The 17,237-nt window shown below is 38.4% G+C and overlaps 1 protein-coding gene across 1 annotated transcript in view; it reads left to right on the forward strand.

Annotated features, from left to right (window-relative positions):
* Positions 1 to 17,237, forward strand: part of LOC119006118 (dolichyl-diphosphooligosaccharide--protein glycosyltransferase subunit STT3B-like) — a 51,733-nt gene that overhangs the window by 16,304 nt on the left and 18,192 nt on the right. The window contains exons 2-7 of the mRNA XM_037074497.1: positions 8,200 to 8,308; positions 9,553 to 9,840; positions 10,478 to 10,543; positions 12,837 to 12,936; positions 15,669 to 15,767; positions 16,357 to 16,503. Of these exons, the coding sequence (XP_036930392.1) occupies positions 8,200 to 8,308; positions 9,553 to 9,840; positions 10,478 to 10,543; positions 12,837 to 12,936; positions 15,669 to 15,767; positions 16,357 to 16,503 (809 nt within the window). The remainder of the gene's footprint in view (positions 1 to 8,199; positions 8,309 to 9,552; positions 9,841 to 10,477; positions 10,544 to 12,836; positions 12,937 to 15,668; positions 15,768 to 16,356; positions 16,504 to 17,237) is intronic.

The raw sequence follows: 17,237 nt of genomic DNA on the forward strand, positions 1-17,237 counted from the left end.
ATAGTTTGCAGCGCTGGTCTGTCTCATCTCCTACGATCTGCTCCTAAGGCACTCAGATTTGCAGATGGTTGGAGAAGCAAAGCAACTCCTCATTAAATAATCATCATGACTGCAATGGACTGAGGCAGTGTTGTTGTAAGGCTGTTAGTGCTTCTGACTGACCAACCAGTACTGCTAAAAAATAGCTCAAACCAACCCTGTGAACTTTGCTGTTATTAAGGCATAGCAATTGTGCAAATCTGCTTGTCCATGACTCAGTCAGATTCAGAATTCAGTTCTGCACAGTGGCCACAAATGTTAGTAATATTCTTAAAAAGTAAAGTTGCACAATTTTGTTTGCGTTCTCTGTACATCCACACCAAAACTGGAAGTCCCTTGAAGTTGTCAAAGGTTGCAAAAAAAGTTGCGATTCAGTACAATGCAGAACTTTCAGCTGCTCAAAATTGTCTTCTTCTCTCCCCCCTCAAATTTATGTCTTAGGACTTGACTAGCTCCAAAAGACTCAATTACCTTAATGTATATTTGATAGTGTCTCTTGTCCATGGGAGAGGCTTTTTCACTGTATTGTGGCGGGTCTCTTGGCTAACCAGTCAGCAAAGTAAGTACTTCTGGGAGGCTAATGTGTTTCCCTCCTCTTTCCCTCTTAGGATCATCACTGTACTGTATTACGCCACAGATCAGCTGTTTGGGTCGGACTTTCAACGGCTATCAGAGGCAAAATGTTCAAAATATAGTGTACACTTGGAAATGTTAATATGTACGGTGTCTATAAAAAATATTCACCCCCATCTTTTCCCCTTTTATTGCTTATATTTATGGAATCATAGTAGAAAATGAATAAATAAATGAAAAACACAAAATAATGTAAATGAATTTAAATATAATACATTATAACTATATGATGTAAAAGTATAAGAGGACCAGACCTGGTGCTAGCAGTCTCACAAATGGGAGTTAATGTATTTCAAATGATTGTAACATCTGTGTCTGAATGTCCAGTCACTGTTTAATCAGTATTCCTGGCTACAATTCCACCACGAAGACTAAAGAACACTCCAAGCAACTCTGTGAAAAGGTTGTTGAAAAGTGTGGATGAATACAAAAACATTTCAAAGTCAGTGAACTTCCTGTGGAGTTCAGTTAAATCTATCATTAAGAAATGGAAGGACGGGGTTTCCAGTGACTTATTTCTTGCATATTTCTTAAAAATGGGTGAATGCCGTTTAAATATGGAGAAAGGGGTTACCACCAGAAATAGCACAACAACGAATATGATAGAAAATACACCTTAAATGAGTCAAGACAGCCGAAGCAGCTCTCCTGATCCTTACCCACATGGCAATGATGGACCCGGCACCTGCTTGCAAAGCATTAAATGTTAAGTGAACTTCAGAAGTAGCATCAACGCGAATACATTATTTAATACATTAGCTAATACATTGCAAAGGTAACCTTGAAGCTAAGCTAATAGACCAGGAGGGTTGAGGTGAAACGCAGTGAATGCGCCAAAGCCAAAAAAGAAAGAGCTGAGAGAAAAACAAAGCAAGTTTCAGATGCCGTATCCAGCAAGGATGCGCATCTTTCACAAAGACAGCACTCCAGTGGTATTCCAGGATGCTTCAGAGGCTCCAAAGGGACATGGTTGAACGAGGGGTTCTAGTTAAGGTGCTGAGGTCCTCCACCACTCTGTCCCAAGAGCTCAGCAGTCTGGCTTAAGCAGATAAGCTTTGCTTGGTTTTGCTTGTATTAAATCCTGCTACTCATCCAAAAGACTGTCAGCTCATTTTATATATAAGTATGTTTCATTCATACTCATATTTATATAGTTAAAGGGTATATTATTCATCTTATAAATCAGGTCAAAGGAGAGGCGGAGCTATCTCAATCTCGCAGAAAATATTATTCGAACAAATTTCAGAGATAACAGACAAGAAAGCGAGATATATAATAGTTTCTGCAAGAAATGGTAATGTTACTACAACAATCTGTAATATTTATTCCACCCCTGGAAGCAGCTTTACTTTTTATAGAAGGTTGTTTGATTTAATGATAGGGCCACGGGAACTGTGATATATGGTGGAGATTGAAACATTTGCCTCAACCCACAACTCATCAAAAACTTCAACTGATACAATCCTACAAAAAATAATTAACCTCCTAATGACAGAGTTGGGTATAAAAGATCTCTGGGGAGACCTTCACCTATCAGACCGTGATAATAACTTTTACTTTCCCCGTCACAACATATACACAAGAATGGATTATTTTATATTTTATATTTTTTTGTTTTTAAGAGAGACTGACCGTCATAGAATGCATAGCTGTGATACTGGTTATATTGATTTGTCAGACCATGCCTCTCTCTCCTCCACTGTTCATATTAACAATTATCCAGGAAGAACACTGTGGAGACTAAACATATATTCTAAATAACCCACATTTCAAAACTCAAATACGAAATTAAATAAAAAGCATGTCTTGAAGACAATGATACAGGAGAGGTAGACTCAGCTATAATATGGGCCACCCTAAAAGAAGTTATTAGGGGGAAAATTATATCTTTTTTTGTGCCCTTGAAAAGAAACGAAAGCAAACAAGACTGAAAGAACTCAGCACAAAATTTTAAGATGTTGAGGCACAGCACAAAAGAAAAAAACAATCATATTGATGAAAATAAAGAAAATTTGAAATTAATTGAACATATTATAGTGTCAGGATTGAAAAATGATGGTATTAGCAAGGCAAAAATACTGTGACTCAGGACACTGCTCCAACTCTGCCTAACCTGTGTTTGGTTAGGTAGGAATTTGAAGAAGGTTCTTCTCTCATAGGGCACATGTTTCAACTTCTCTCAGTACTAATTGCTGTCCAGGTTTTTCATATCTTTCATTTTGCTAAATTGGCATTTAAACATCAAATGCTAATTGAAACCAAACCTTTGCTTAAATTACAAGCTCTCTAAACACCAGTCGTGTGATGGTCTCAGTGTGGGCCAGGCTGTCACACGTCTTCACTCTGACTTACATGCCTCCTTGCTACAGACAGGTTTTGTTGTTGTGTTCCCCTTATGGTGTGTTTTTTCAGGGGTATAATGGTACACAGAAGACACAGTTCAGTACATAGCTTGGTTTTGGGTCCGCTCTTCAGAATGACCAAGGCAACAAAAGGTTCATTATGCTAAAGGTTTTCCTTTGCTTCTGTATTTGTGCTTGAAATACAGATAGAAAAACAGCTTTCAGGTGCATCACTGCCACCCACTTGATTTGGAATGTGGATCAGAACGGTCTTCTGTTGAGCTACCCCAACCCTTTGTATGGAGAGACATCATGTCAACACGTTGGAATTGTAATATGAAAAAAACTGAAATATCCTAAATTAATAAAGCATACATGAACTTAAAACACACAGCCAAAGCAATAACTATGTTAAGTGAATAAACCCTCAGCAATCCACCCAACTCTTATAATGGAATGGAAAACCGTACTTGTTATTCTGGCATCATGTTCGCTATGGTGTCGACAGCATTCTTATGTAAACAAAATTGCATGTACTCATAACAGGTAATATTGAAGTCAGCAAAAATTGATTTAGGTCAATAAGATACACAGTAAATTATGTACGTATTGTGAAAGACCTAAAAACATGCTTTTATAACTATGTATTTTCATATCTTTTTGTGATGCAACAAATGATCTCATCTCCTCAGCATTCACAGAGCCCTGACCACTTACCAAAATGGCTGCTTACACATTAGCTCAGGCAAGTTAGGTAAACAAAACATGCTTTTATAGTTTCTGTCTATTTAACCTAGGTCTCTGACCCCAGCCCACTTCTCTCTGGATGTGTGTTAGCTCTGTCCAGTATGGTATGAAGCTCAGTATACTTGAGCCTGCTGCCCCTGTGACCCCCGCCTCCAGTCCTGTGATGGTATGAAACTGTGGCTGCCTGTGCCAGCTCATTCTCCCTCTTAGGGATAATAATTGACATTGACCAGTGCTTTCTCTGCCCTTTCTGTTTGTGCCTCTTCCTGAGCACTTGCTGTGCTGCAAAGTTCTCATTAAAAATAGCTTGAAACAGTACAGTGTACTGTGTGTTGCACCTACTTTTTAAAAAGGAAGTAAATCAGGTTTTTCCCAAGATTATTATTAGTCAACTGGCTACCAACAGCAGTTTTTTCCTTTAGGATTTTTCAAGCAGCATGGGCAGAGGGCTATGTTGGACCTGGGTCGTATGTGCGTCAGAGCTAGGGGTGGGAATCACAGATTCCATGATACAGTACGATCCACGCTATGTTTTCATGATTAGGCATGGGATGATATGAAAAGTAAATGCTGCAAAGTTACAGCAATTTATGGTATTATCCAAATAATTATCAAATTATGTTAAAAAATAAAAGTAAAATGGCACTCTTATGCTAACAGATATGGGAGTGTAAACTGGGAGTGTGGAATCTATGTCCACTGCAGTGGAAATTTCTTAATCATAAGATGCAGTGTGATCTGGACGTTGAAGATTCTGCATCTATGCAGATACTGAGCAAAATCGAGAGTATATAGCTTAGGTTGATTGTTGATTGTCTTGCGTCAGCTGAAATTGAAGTTATGTCACGACGTTGCTCCCATGCTTCTAATATTGGGCGGACATTAGGCTACATTACTTATGTAGGAGGTATGTTGGAGGGAGGCAGAGATCATCTATATTAGTTGGAAGGGATGGAAAAACTAGGAAAAAACTAATGAATTAAGAGCAAAGTTGCAAACTCAATACATCTGTAAAAATGTCCTTTGGCAAGTGAGTCCTTTTTAACTAATTGTTGAAGCGTGCAAAAAAATTATCTACATATAGGTCCTACATTTTTATTCCTGGCTAAGGCAAAACAAATACTGTTGTGCAAAGACTGGGGAAATGCATGATTTGTTGCTGGTGGTGCCCTAATGGAAAGTGTCTGTTCCAAAATGGCGTTTAAATTGAACCCATATTTGAAGACCGGGGGCAACAATCACATTTTTCGTGTAAATAGGTGTAGAAGAAAGAAGAGGTTAATGTAATAAGGCTTTCAAATTGACCAGAGAAGCAGAGTCGGCTTCAGTAACTAAACAAATTAGGGGAGCTTTAGTATCCTTATATTGGAGCCAAAGTTTTTTAAGTGTCTTACATTTGCTGCCCATAATAAAACAGAACTTTTGGAAGCACCACCCCACCCAGTGTCTTAAGTCTCTGGAAAATCTGACATCCCCTCCTAGGGATTTTTTCATCCCATACAAAGCCAAGACAAGAAAATCCACCTTTTGGAAAAGGAGAGAGAGAAAAATATTGGCTGGCAAATATGAAAAAATAAGGGAAAATATGAATCTTAATAATGTGTATTTTAGCCGCAACGGACAGATTAAGAAAGCACTATCATTCAAAGTCTTGTGTAATTTTTGTAAGTAAAAAAAACAGATTTTTGTATAAAGATTATCTAACGTGTCACAAATATGTATGCCAAGATAAACAAAGCTGGAGTTAGAGGTCTTAAAGGGCAGGTTTTGAAGTGGAAAATCTTGAGCAGGCTCATTAGCAGCTGAAGTCAAGATACAATAACAAGGGCTATCTTCACCTCTACAGCATTTCTGATTTTACCCCAGAGATCAGGATGTGATGGTAAAGCAACTGATTAAGGTTCCATTAATGTGCCCTACAGACATGGCCCATATGAGATGAGAAGATAGAGGCAGGCCAACTAGAGAATAGATGCAATGTCTCCTCCTTCCCCTGCAGCCTTGACACATATACCAAACTTTGTAAGGGTTTAATAATATGGTTGATTGTTTACAGGTCCAACAACTGTAGGTGAGAATAAGGTCCAAACTTAGAAGTTCTGATTTCTTTTCAGTTACTCTCAGTACTCTCAGCATTGAATGATGCAAGCGCAGTCTGTTTTGAGGTTCCTTCATTCACATTCTATTCTGTTGATGAACACAGCTCCATTTACAGCTGGTCTAACCCATGAACCTCTTTATGTAATGTCTTGTTGCCATAGTCCAGTATGTTTTGTTGCTGTCATGTCTTTGTCTTTAGCTAAGAAAATAAATGTTTGACCATAAGTCATTATTTGTTGTTTCTTGACATTTTACAGTTCCATCACTGAGTGCTTTCTGGCTTTGCTGATGCTTTACTTAAATTACAGTTAATTCCCACTTGCCTGATCAGCAAGTGTTTTCACTGCATTATTGTACTGACTATAAGGTCATCCTGCTGGTTGACAGACTAATAATAATCTGTATAATAACCTTTGTTAATGGCATATTAATTCTAATATTTTGAGCAATAATGGTAATCATACAGCCTGTGCCTTACAGTGATCTTACAATGGCTGCATAGAGTCAGGGTCCTAATTTATTAAGTTGAAAACAGTTGACCACATCATCCAGATGCTGAGTGGGAGATTCACCCAACGACTTATCATCTGTAATATGTCATTCTCCTGGTCAACACAGCTGAGTAGTGATTGTATTGGTGCGTCTATCAAAGATAACTCTGTATTCTTCAATTTGACAACATAAGATGGGTTACACTAGAATACCAGAGATCTCAAATGAACTGACAAAAAATAATCTCTTAATGATTGAAGGGTCATGCCCCCCCTCTATTCCGACAGCTGAAGTTTGGAGAATTTCACCCATGGTCTCTTTTTATTCCAAATGATTGACTGATGAAATGTGCTTATCCCATTGTCTTATTTGTCTATGTTTCCAACATTTTCATTAAGAAACAGAAACCTGAGCCATTTTTGTGACCAATGCGTTGTCTGTGTACAAACTTATTTTATACTCCATTCCTCCTATGTATATAGCTTTTAATCCTGTCTCCTGTCGAATTCCTTAAGACAGTAGTTCATTAAATAAATTAAAGGGACTAGGGCTAGCTGGGCTTCCCTGCCCTCCTTTAACACATGATTAAAGCAGTTATCCAGTTAAGGGAATAAATGTTCTCTCACTGAATTTTACCAATCTGAGGGGGATCATTGGTAGACTTGTTGGTATATCTCTTCTTTTAACATGCTCGCCGTAATTTCAGCTTCAGTTTTGCAGTTGCACTTGTAGAAGTCATTCTGCAGGCCTTCATATGATTATTTTCTAATTTTACATCTATAGTATTTTTGCTTTGAAATCTTCTTTACGCCGTGACTTTGCTATGACATAGATATCCAAACTTACCCATATTTGGGACTTTGAAGTTTCTTTTGTTGAATATTTTTTTTTAGTCCTGCAACTTTAATATTCTGTTAAATGTAATAGGTTGAAACTTATTTGATGTCAGCCTTTCCCAAACCTCACATTGCTCAGTGTTTGTTCTTTTCATATTTTTACTGCAGTATGTCTGGCACAGCTACAGTAACTTGGCCCAGCTGACTGTTTTGTTGAATTATGTTGCAACAGAAGATTAATAGGTAGTATTCAAATGAAGAGTAAAAGGAAAAGAAACTCCCATTTCTAGAAAATCTAGGATTTATTTGTACTTTTTATTTGCTTTTAAATGAATGCACTCAAATTCCGGAACCAGATGGAACCCTTCTTTTTAAGCAGGCTAGGTCTGTTGTTTGGGCTGCACTAAGACACCCAAAGATGGACTGGATGCATGTCTGCTGCATTCCCACTCTGGTACGGTTTTGCTCCATCATCCATCATCCGGCTACCCCCACCAGCTGCGTTTTGAGTCCGGCACGGTGGACAGCTGGAGTTGGGAGATGGAGGAGGACCCGATATTTACATAATCAAGCGTTTCTTTTTGTTGTTGTGTTTATCACACATACCTATAACTGCGGTATAGGTATGTGTCATAAACACAACAAAAAAAGTGTTCCTAACTAAAGTACTTGTATTTGTGTCTTTTTTGAGACTTTTGAGCTGGCATCAACACAAAGTATTTTATTTTGAAAATTAACAGGATGTTAAGTTATTTCGGTGTGTGACTTCCTGTCTGTTTTGTGCTGAATGTGGTTGAATTGCTGCATCGTGCTCCAGCATCCACCAAAAACAGAAGTTCGTGCACGTATCCAGTGGTGGAATCACTGACAGCTTTTACACCGGCCTAGACTGAACCAAAACAAATTGACCCACACACACACCATAGTTTGTATGAAGCATACCAAAAAGGTTAGATGTGATCTTTTGGTGATGTGCCCTGTCTTAAACCTCCCCTTCGCCTCTGTCTCAGGTTCAACTACAGGTCGACTCACCATCTCACCACCAATGGCTTCTATGAGTTCCTCAACTGGTTTGATGAAAGAGCCTGGTATCCTCTGGGTAGGATAGTTGGGGGCACGGTGAGTGTTTCTTATGCATGGTTGGGGGGGTACATGGTTGTGTGTGTTCTGGAAGTGTCTGTAATTTCTGCCTCAGCCACATCCTGCATTGTCATTGTCCTTATTTCTCAAGAGTCATTGTGATGAATCTTCAGTCACCCTCTTGAACTCACGCTGAACTGCTGGTCCTACACACACACACACACACACACACACACACACACACACACACACACACACACACACACACACAGAGTCAGCAGCTCTGGTCTTGGGGAAGGCAGGGAGTACAGCACACACTAGATGTCTTAATAACGGCTAAAAAACAGAAAGGCTGCAGTCATTTTTAAACACTTCATTACACTTAAACTCATCTCCTCATGTGTGTTTATACCCCTCTGTGGGATCTCTATCTTGGCTGATGAAGATTCGAACTAATTCTTTGTAACTTATCTGCTCCCCAGAGTGCACTTTTGGACACTCACACTAGCTGACAAAATGGCTTTAAGTATGTGGTTTTGACTCTGAAGCACCCCTTTTTGCATCATATAGAGTGGCAATGGAAAGAAATGAAGTACAAAGAAGATTCTCTACTTTAGATGCTGTACTGTTATACTACCACATAGTCTAATCTTGTATTGTAGAATTTGAATTGTTCTTTGCATGCAATGTGTTCATGGGAAGGTGTGTAAATTGTAATGAATAGTAACATTAACAGTTTGAATCAGAATTGTAATGTCAGGATTACTGCAAAAAAAAAGCTGAATTTTCCATTTCCATTCAAGTTACCAGGCTTTAATTTAGACTATCCTAGCTTTGTATCTCTGCTTAATTATCATCATCAGTGTAAAGAAAATCTTCAAGTATCCTTTTTTCAAATAACAGATTGTTGCATTGTATTCAGTACCAATTTTATGTTTCATCAAGGTAATGATGCAGGCTGGCGAAAGTACATTTTCAGTCCAGTAACTCTGTGAGCTTGTAATCTTTCTCTCTTTTCTTTATTTTGGTCTGCTGTTGAATTTCTCATTCCAGCTCTTAACAATGGCATTTTGCTGTCACAGCAGTGAAACTTTGTGTGAGGCAGCAGATTCAGTTTCACAGAGCTCTTACTGTGATGTACATAAATAACGCTGCTTCTCATGAATTCATCACAGTAATGATATTTATCATTATTACCTCACTCTTGTAAAATCTTCAGAAAAAGTAATTAAACAGCCTCAATTATTGTTTGCCCCTCTCCTCTGCTCCCGCTTTTCATCCAGGTATACCCAGGTCTGATGGTCACAGCAGGCCTCATCCACTATGTGCTCAACCTGCTCCACATCACCGTCCACATCCGGGACGTATGTGTGTTCCTCGCTCCAGTGTTCAGCGGCCTGACCTCCATCTCCACCTTCCTGCTGACGAGGGAGCTGTGGAACCAGGGTGCTGGGCTGCTTGCGGCCTGCTTCATTGCCATCGTCCCTGGCTACATCTCCCGGTCTGTTGCTGGCTCCTTCGACAATGAAGGAATTGCCATCTTTGCCCTGCAATTTACCTACTATCTCTGGGTATGCTTATACAGATGTTAGTGGTCCATTATATCCGTATATGTGCGTATATATGTATATATTTATATGTGTGTGTGTGTGTGTGTGTGTGTGTGTATTTTTATAGTGCACACAGACCATCTACCTCACAATCCCCACAAAATTAGTTGTTTTACTATCAAAATTTTAGCCATTTGGTCCGATAAGATTTAAAAGTCTACAAGAGCTGCACAATTAAAACATTTTAAAAAGTGTACATATATGTGTTGTTAGCAGTCCTCCATTCTGGCTGTCAGAATTCTGTCCCATACGCACCAATTAAAAAAATGGTAAAAAAAAAAAAAATTGTCAAGATTAAGAAAGAATGAGTGGGTTTTAAGGGATTTCTATTTGACTTCCATTATAATGAAGCTAAGACTTGGCCTCAAAGGAAGTTTAATATCTTTAAAAGTTTTTAAAGGATGTGAAAGTTGTATGAGGGACTGAATGAGACAAACTGTGGAAATTTTAAAATTTTGAGTTTGTAGCTAAAAGCATGCATGAATAATTTAGTTTTGAAAGATGTTTTACAATATGTAATATTTCTGAAAGTATGAAAGACATCGGAAAAATCTGAATGTGTGTGTTATTGGTTAATAACAACCTCTGTATACTGCAGGTAAAGTCAGTGAAGACAGGATCAGTCTTCTGGACCATCGGATGCTGCCTCTCCTATTTCTACATGGTGAGAAAATACACACAATGTTTCATATTTATGTCCCATTCTGATAGTTTAAAGGTATACTATGCAAGATTCTCCAGGGAAAGCAATGTATAGACTCAAAAATAATCTTTCTTAATCCTCACTTAAGACTCACTAGAAGAATGTGCATCTGATTCTATTGAGACCCTGTCCTCTGCCTGCATTTTCTAATTTTCTTTGCTGTGCTTTTTGGCTGACGCCTAGAAACGTGTAGCTGCTAATAATAGTTCACAGGTTGTGTAGCTTTAAGGTTACATTGCTTTCTCTGTCTGTCTGATATCACAAGTAACAAACAACATTCCACACGTCACGGTAGTTACCAGGTAATCATTACCCGGTGCAACATTTTTGCCATGCTGCCTTTCTGAAGCATGAAAAACGTTATTTCTCCAAACCAATTCAACCACTTCAGAGCGTACTGAATACTAACTGAAACAATGAAACATATATCAAACAGGGGTCCTTACTTGTCCAGCAGAAAAGCAGCCAACTCTGCATTGCTCTTGAATTCTTACAAATCCTGCACCCCTTCCACCTCTGAAAAGACTCTGATATTTATCCTTGTTTTCTTTTTGGCTTGGTCCTGTTCTTTCTTTTTACACTGCCTTTCTTCGTCAGTCTTATTTCTGCTCTTTGACATGGCCAATGGTGGGGCATTTTTCTGCTTGTTTGCCCCTGCCCCGTTGTTTACAGTTCAAGCTAGAGCTGAACCTATCTGACCAGGTGAGAGCAGATTCTGCGTGGGGGAGGGGCACTGTTCAGTACGCACTGTGTGAGGGAGGGGGCTGCCAGCAGCATTATGCGTTAACATGATTGACATTTCTCAGACACTCCCCTCCGCTCTGATTGGTTGTGTTAATTCGGGAGCGGCGGATTCTTGCAAACAAAAATACAGCCACTGGGTGGAGCCACAGACGGTGGATATTTTCACAGTTGACCTGTATCTTATTCTACTGTCAGATCATAATGACGGTTTTAGCAAACATAAGAAAACATAGTTAAAGAAATTAAGAAAAAGGCCCGCAAGTTAATCCTGTTGAAATAAATGGGGAATACCAATTGATTATTGACTATTGATTAAGTTATTAATGTTAATATATTAAATGTAATTGCTATTCATTGGTAATTACCAACCAGCTTACCAACCAGCTGTTATTATAATAGATTGTGCAGAATTATCTCAAACAATTGCTGAGTTATAATCAGCAGTGTTTATAAAAGCTTGTACTCAATCCATGAATCGCTAGATAGATTGATGGATCAAGCTATCTTCAAGAAACTGAAACACGTCCAGTTGCCTGCGATACAGAATTATCATGACCTGGATGACTGAGAACCTTCACTGATTTTCTGTATTCCTGTGTTTGGTCTGCTACAGATGCTAACGTCACATCATAAACTATAAATGACAGCAACATGTAGAAGAAAACACAAGTACTTCAAAATGATTTAAGTGCCACACACGGATCCTCTGCACAGCTGGCTTCACATCACCCAAAGCCATTTTTATCAGACAACAGAAGATCTTTTGGGGAACCTTTCTTCCTCCAGAAAAATACTTCACATATCTATTTCATTGGAACCTTTTCCCTCTCCCACCTATCATTTAGCCAGACTGTGATGAGTTTGTGATGAATCATTTGAATGTCTCCTGCTGTAAGCTATGACGTCTTTTCTCCGGCAGCCACTGGGAGTTACATGACATTTGGAGACAATACTCACAAAGCTTGAAAAGAGGTGCATGTGTGTCGGTGTCTTTGTTCTGAACATGTGTCGATCTGTGTGTGTGCGTGTATGTGTGTCTGTGCACTTGTGTGCCTTTGAGGATTGGGACAGACAACATAATCTGAATGGCAGTCTTACCGCTGTTGCTCATAATGATTTCACAGCTCTCAGGTGGGCTGTGCAGCTTTGCAACCTCCCTCTTATTGCTACCCATCTCATTATGATTGTGTATGTTTGTGTGTTGCGAATAAGACCGAAGTCACATCCACCCTTCAGTTCCCAGGCTACAGGGACTCATAGGCTGGTTACAATACTGATTATCCACTGCAGTTGAAAGCATTACACAGATTCAGCGGGTATCAAAATCTCATTATGACAAGAGGCAGTAAACCAACCATGTATGGGACTGTGTATGTGTGCACGCATATGTCTATGTGCATGCATAGTCCCAATGGTTACACCTTTGTATTATTGACAATTAATGCTGAATTAATGGCTGCTGTATTAATAAGAAAATGCTCCCATTAAACACACTTTGTTTGTTTCACAGGTTTCAGCTTGGGGGGGTTACGTGTTCATCATCAACCTCATTCCTCTTCATGTATTTGTACTGCTGCTCATGCAGCGCTTCAGTAGGAGAGTCTACATAGGTGAGAAGCAGCACAGACACACACACACACACACTCACACACACCCCCATAAACATGTTATTTATGTTCACATTAATTAAAGCTCCTAAACGGATGATTTGGGGGTTTATAATTATGCTCATTTGACATTCATTGTAGCACATCCAAAAAAAAAAAAACCACTTTAAAGGGCAGGGTAGTTGTACAGACAGCAACCACAGATGCACACAATCTGACGCACGTGTGCACGCACGCACGCACGCACACACACGCTACTTCTGTACTTACTTCAAAAGACTCTAAGCCATGCACCATAATAATAATAATAATAATAATAATAATAATAATAATAATAATAATAATAATAATAATAATAATAATAATAATAATAATTTATATAGCGTTTTTCAGGGTACCCAAGGACATCTTATTAATAATGACATAATTAATGTCATCCACTGATGTTGTGTCTGTAATTAGACATCATATTAGGTTTACAAAATCTCCCAGAGAAGACGAGAAGGAGTTCATGATAAAAGTAAAAGAGATTGCAAGTGAAAATGCAGGCAGGAAGAAAGAAGAAAGCGCCTCGTTGCACAGCCTGAACTCGCCTCACTGATCATGAATCAAGTCCCTACACCAGGCTCAAAGCCTCCTCCTAATGCCACGACAGTGTACCATTGTTTCATATCCAAATGAATAGCCCATACAGACAGTACCTGGTCATGATCCTGGCTGGGGTTAACTTTGCATGAAAGTTCTGAAATGTGGAATAAAAAAGAAGCCATACTGAAGACAGCTCGAACTTCTGACAAGCAGAGAATAATACACACACACCACCTTCCCACCTGTGCCTGTCTCTCTCTGAAGACCAGCATTATGCTCTCTGCCTGCAGCAGAACAGTAATTGAGTTAGTTCAAAGTTGTAACTGCTCACCGTGTTTGGTGATCCATGCACTTTAGTGTCATTTGGAGCCCAGCATGTGACCTGCTGTCACAGAACAGCCACCTCTAGCTACATTTTACCTGTCTTATAAAACAGGAATCTATTAAAATTTCATTATCTCATGAGCAGGGTCTCCTCTGCTGCTGAATGAAAATCTTAAACTAGAAACTCCTCTTATGGATGCTGCTGGACTCCAATGGGCCTCGGTTTGGCTGCTGGTTCCTTTACTAGTCAAGGCCATTACATCACCCAGTGTCTAGAGAGCAGGTTCAATGTGCTGCCTGCTGGGGCACTGGGCCTTCATCCATTACAGAACAGCACTGTCTGGCATCCTGGAGCAGGACTAAATGATAAGATTAGAATTGATGAGAGGTTTTTGGAGAGGTAGAACACCACATATCCATATCATAATTTTTCTGTTTGGATGACGTTCCGAAAATGCAGGCCAGTATTTTATGCCAGTTTTCACCTGTCATCAACAAATCAAAGTGAAGTGGCCACAGAGTGCCACCAGGCAAAGTTGTTATGTTAATGTTAATGTTATGCCTGTGTTATATATCTTTTCCTCTTATAGTCCAAAAATTCCATTATTACACGAAAGCCACTGAGATTTTAACTGTTACCCTAACAAGTATTGTGTTTATCAAAGCCTGATATTTTAAGATCAGATATTTGTCACTTTAAACTCAGCATGGCACAATGACAAATTGAAAGTTGTCTTCTCCACCAAATGTGGATTAATCCGCATTAATCCTAATAAACTAATTTATTCTGTTTTAGCAATGATATTAATGTTGCTTGTAGTAGCAACTCAGTCTTAATCTGCAGATTGAGTTTGCTCAGTTGTCATAGAGATGGATCCTGAGGCAAGACGATTTTGATTCATTTGAACTACCTGTACATGCTAAAAAAAATGGTTACCTCACATTGGAGTAGGCTGACAGGTTTTTTAGTTAAAAGTTATATGTTTTCAGAGTAGGCTCAGCAAGAAATACAGGTGAAACTCTAGTTAAACATATCAAAGTACATCAATTGATTAAACTTTATTTGTTTCGCACTTCTCATATAGCAACGTACAACACAAGTGCTTGACACAATAAGAACAATAAAAACCTGAATGCAGCACCACCCTTTCCACCACAAATATGCCCAACACATGCCCAACAGTGCACTTGGACTAACCCTAGATTTGAAGACAACTTTAAGATTTTTCCTATAGATTTCTGAAGAACCTATGTATATTCTTATAATAATAACAATAATTTGTTTGAATTAATTTCAGCTCAGCCAACTGCACCAGCAAAATTATGATTTGACAATAATGCATCGGCAATAACAATATATTCAAACAATACTCTTTATATTGAAACACTAATGGTCATGTTTCTGCATTGAGTATAGAGCAGTATATCATTATTATACTTGACCATAAACCTCCCTCTCATGGCCTTTTTTGCCAACTGACACCAAATCTCCCAGGAAAATGACTGGCACCATTTCTATTTTCCCATTTATATATAAACACATTTTTGGCCTGTGTTGTTGGTAGTTGCAACTCTGAGGGAAACAGAGAGCATCTTGTGCATGATTTATGCTGTTAAGTCTACCAAGTGTTTGAACATTTATTTTGATTGAGTAAGTTGGTGTAGTACTTTTGTCTTCATTTTGAACAGCTCTCATTTGAAGTATAAAACAGTTTTCTTATTTGTTTTATTTGCATTTCCTGATATTTGAATAATCTGAATGATGTGTCAACGTTGTCTGTTTCCAGTTTAACTGCCCTTAACTGGTTGATTTGTCTCTCCAGCCTACAGCACCTTCTACATCATTGGCCTGGTCTTGTCTATGCAGATCCCCTTTGTGGGCTTTCAGCCAATAAGGACCAGTGAGCACATGGCTGCAGCAGGTCAGAAAGCAATTACATGTGATCCAACTTGAAAATAGCATTGAAAGCCAAGAGTATGTGTTTTCTGCTGGCCTGTGTAATAACCTTCTGTGATAAGCCTTATTGTTACTTAAAACAGAATGTAACCAGTAGTACTGGTTACATTCTGTCATGAGACCATATGTGTATTGGCAGTGTTATTAGAATATGCATGTCAGTTTTGCTTTAGACTTAAAGTATCCATATCATTTTTCAGATTTCCAATTGGGACCAAATTCACATCTGCGATCTATATGGTAGCAGTTATGCCAGTAATGGTTATTGCACACTAATTTCCTTGTTTTAAAAAAAATTTGGTTTACACATGTGAATAACATAAAAGTTTTAAAATGCTTGAATAACTGATTAAATGAACATTAAAAACAACATTTAAAACAAACAGCAAATCATGTAAAAGCAAACAGTAAATTGGAATTTTCTCTTTCACAGACTTTACATTTCAAAAACGAAATTAATGTTTTTTTCATCACTGATTTTGTACACAAACCCTATATATACCTCTTGAACAGAGAATATTTCAAATGTTGTTATATATGCTGTATCTCTGCAGGGGTGTTTGTGCTGCTTCAGGTCTATGCCTTCCTGCAGTACCTAAAGGACAGACTGACCAGGCAGGAGTTCCAGACTCTCTTTTTCCTGGGAGTCTCTGTAGCTGCTGGTGTGGTTTTTCTCTCTGTCATCTACCTGACATACACAGGTTGGTTCAAATTGTATTTTAGATGGCTGGTCGACTGACTAGCTCTCAGCTACTGTACATTTTTTGCAACAGAAACACAATATTTAAACGTGAAAATGATGCAACAGCACTTTTGTTACAGAGCTGGGTTTGCAAAATGCAACACTACTGTACACACAAGCTACAGTATAGCTGGTTAGTCACTTAGTTTCACTTTTACATTTTAAGTTTGGTGTCACAGGAGGAACACATGCAGAGCTGTTTAGATAACATTTTTTCTACAGGTCCTTAAAAAGTCTTAGATTGTCTTTAATTAAATTTTATGACCTTAAAAGAAAATTAAATAGTCTGTTATTTGAATTTGTGGGTCTGAATTGCACCAAACATTTTATCTATTGAGATATTTTACCATTTAATTCTTTTCTTTTGTCTAAAAGCAGTTTAATCTAACTTACTTGGATAACAATATTCACACATAAAACCTAGATTGGCTGGGAGATGCTTATAAAGTGAAGCTACATTAGACATAAATTGAGAAATTCACTATCATCAATTATAGCAGTTTTAAGGATTGAGCAATTACTTAGTCAAAGGCCTATTTTATCAGTTGAGCTGTATTCGACAATGGAGTAAAAACTAAACTAAAAGTGATTGCTCCAAATAAAGCCCTGACTGCTTGTAGATTAGGGCTCTATTGCACAGAGGAAGAAGATATATTAGGCTTTGATTCACATACCATACTTGATCACAGCCTC

Source organism: Acanthopagrus latus, chromosome 17, assembly GCF_904848185.1.
Source record: "Acanthopagrus latus isolate v.2019 chromosome 17, fAcaLat1.1, whole genome shotgun sequence".
In the NCBI taxonomy this organism is placed as follows: Eukaryota; Metazoa; Chordata; class Actinopteri; order Spariformes; family Sparidae; genus Acanthopagrus; species Acanthopagrus latus.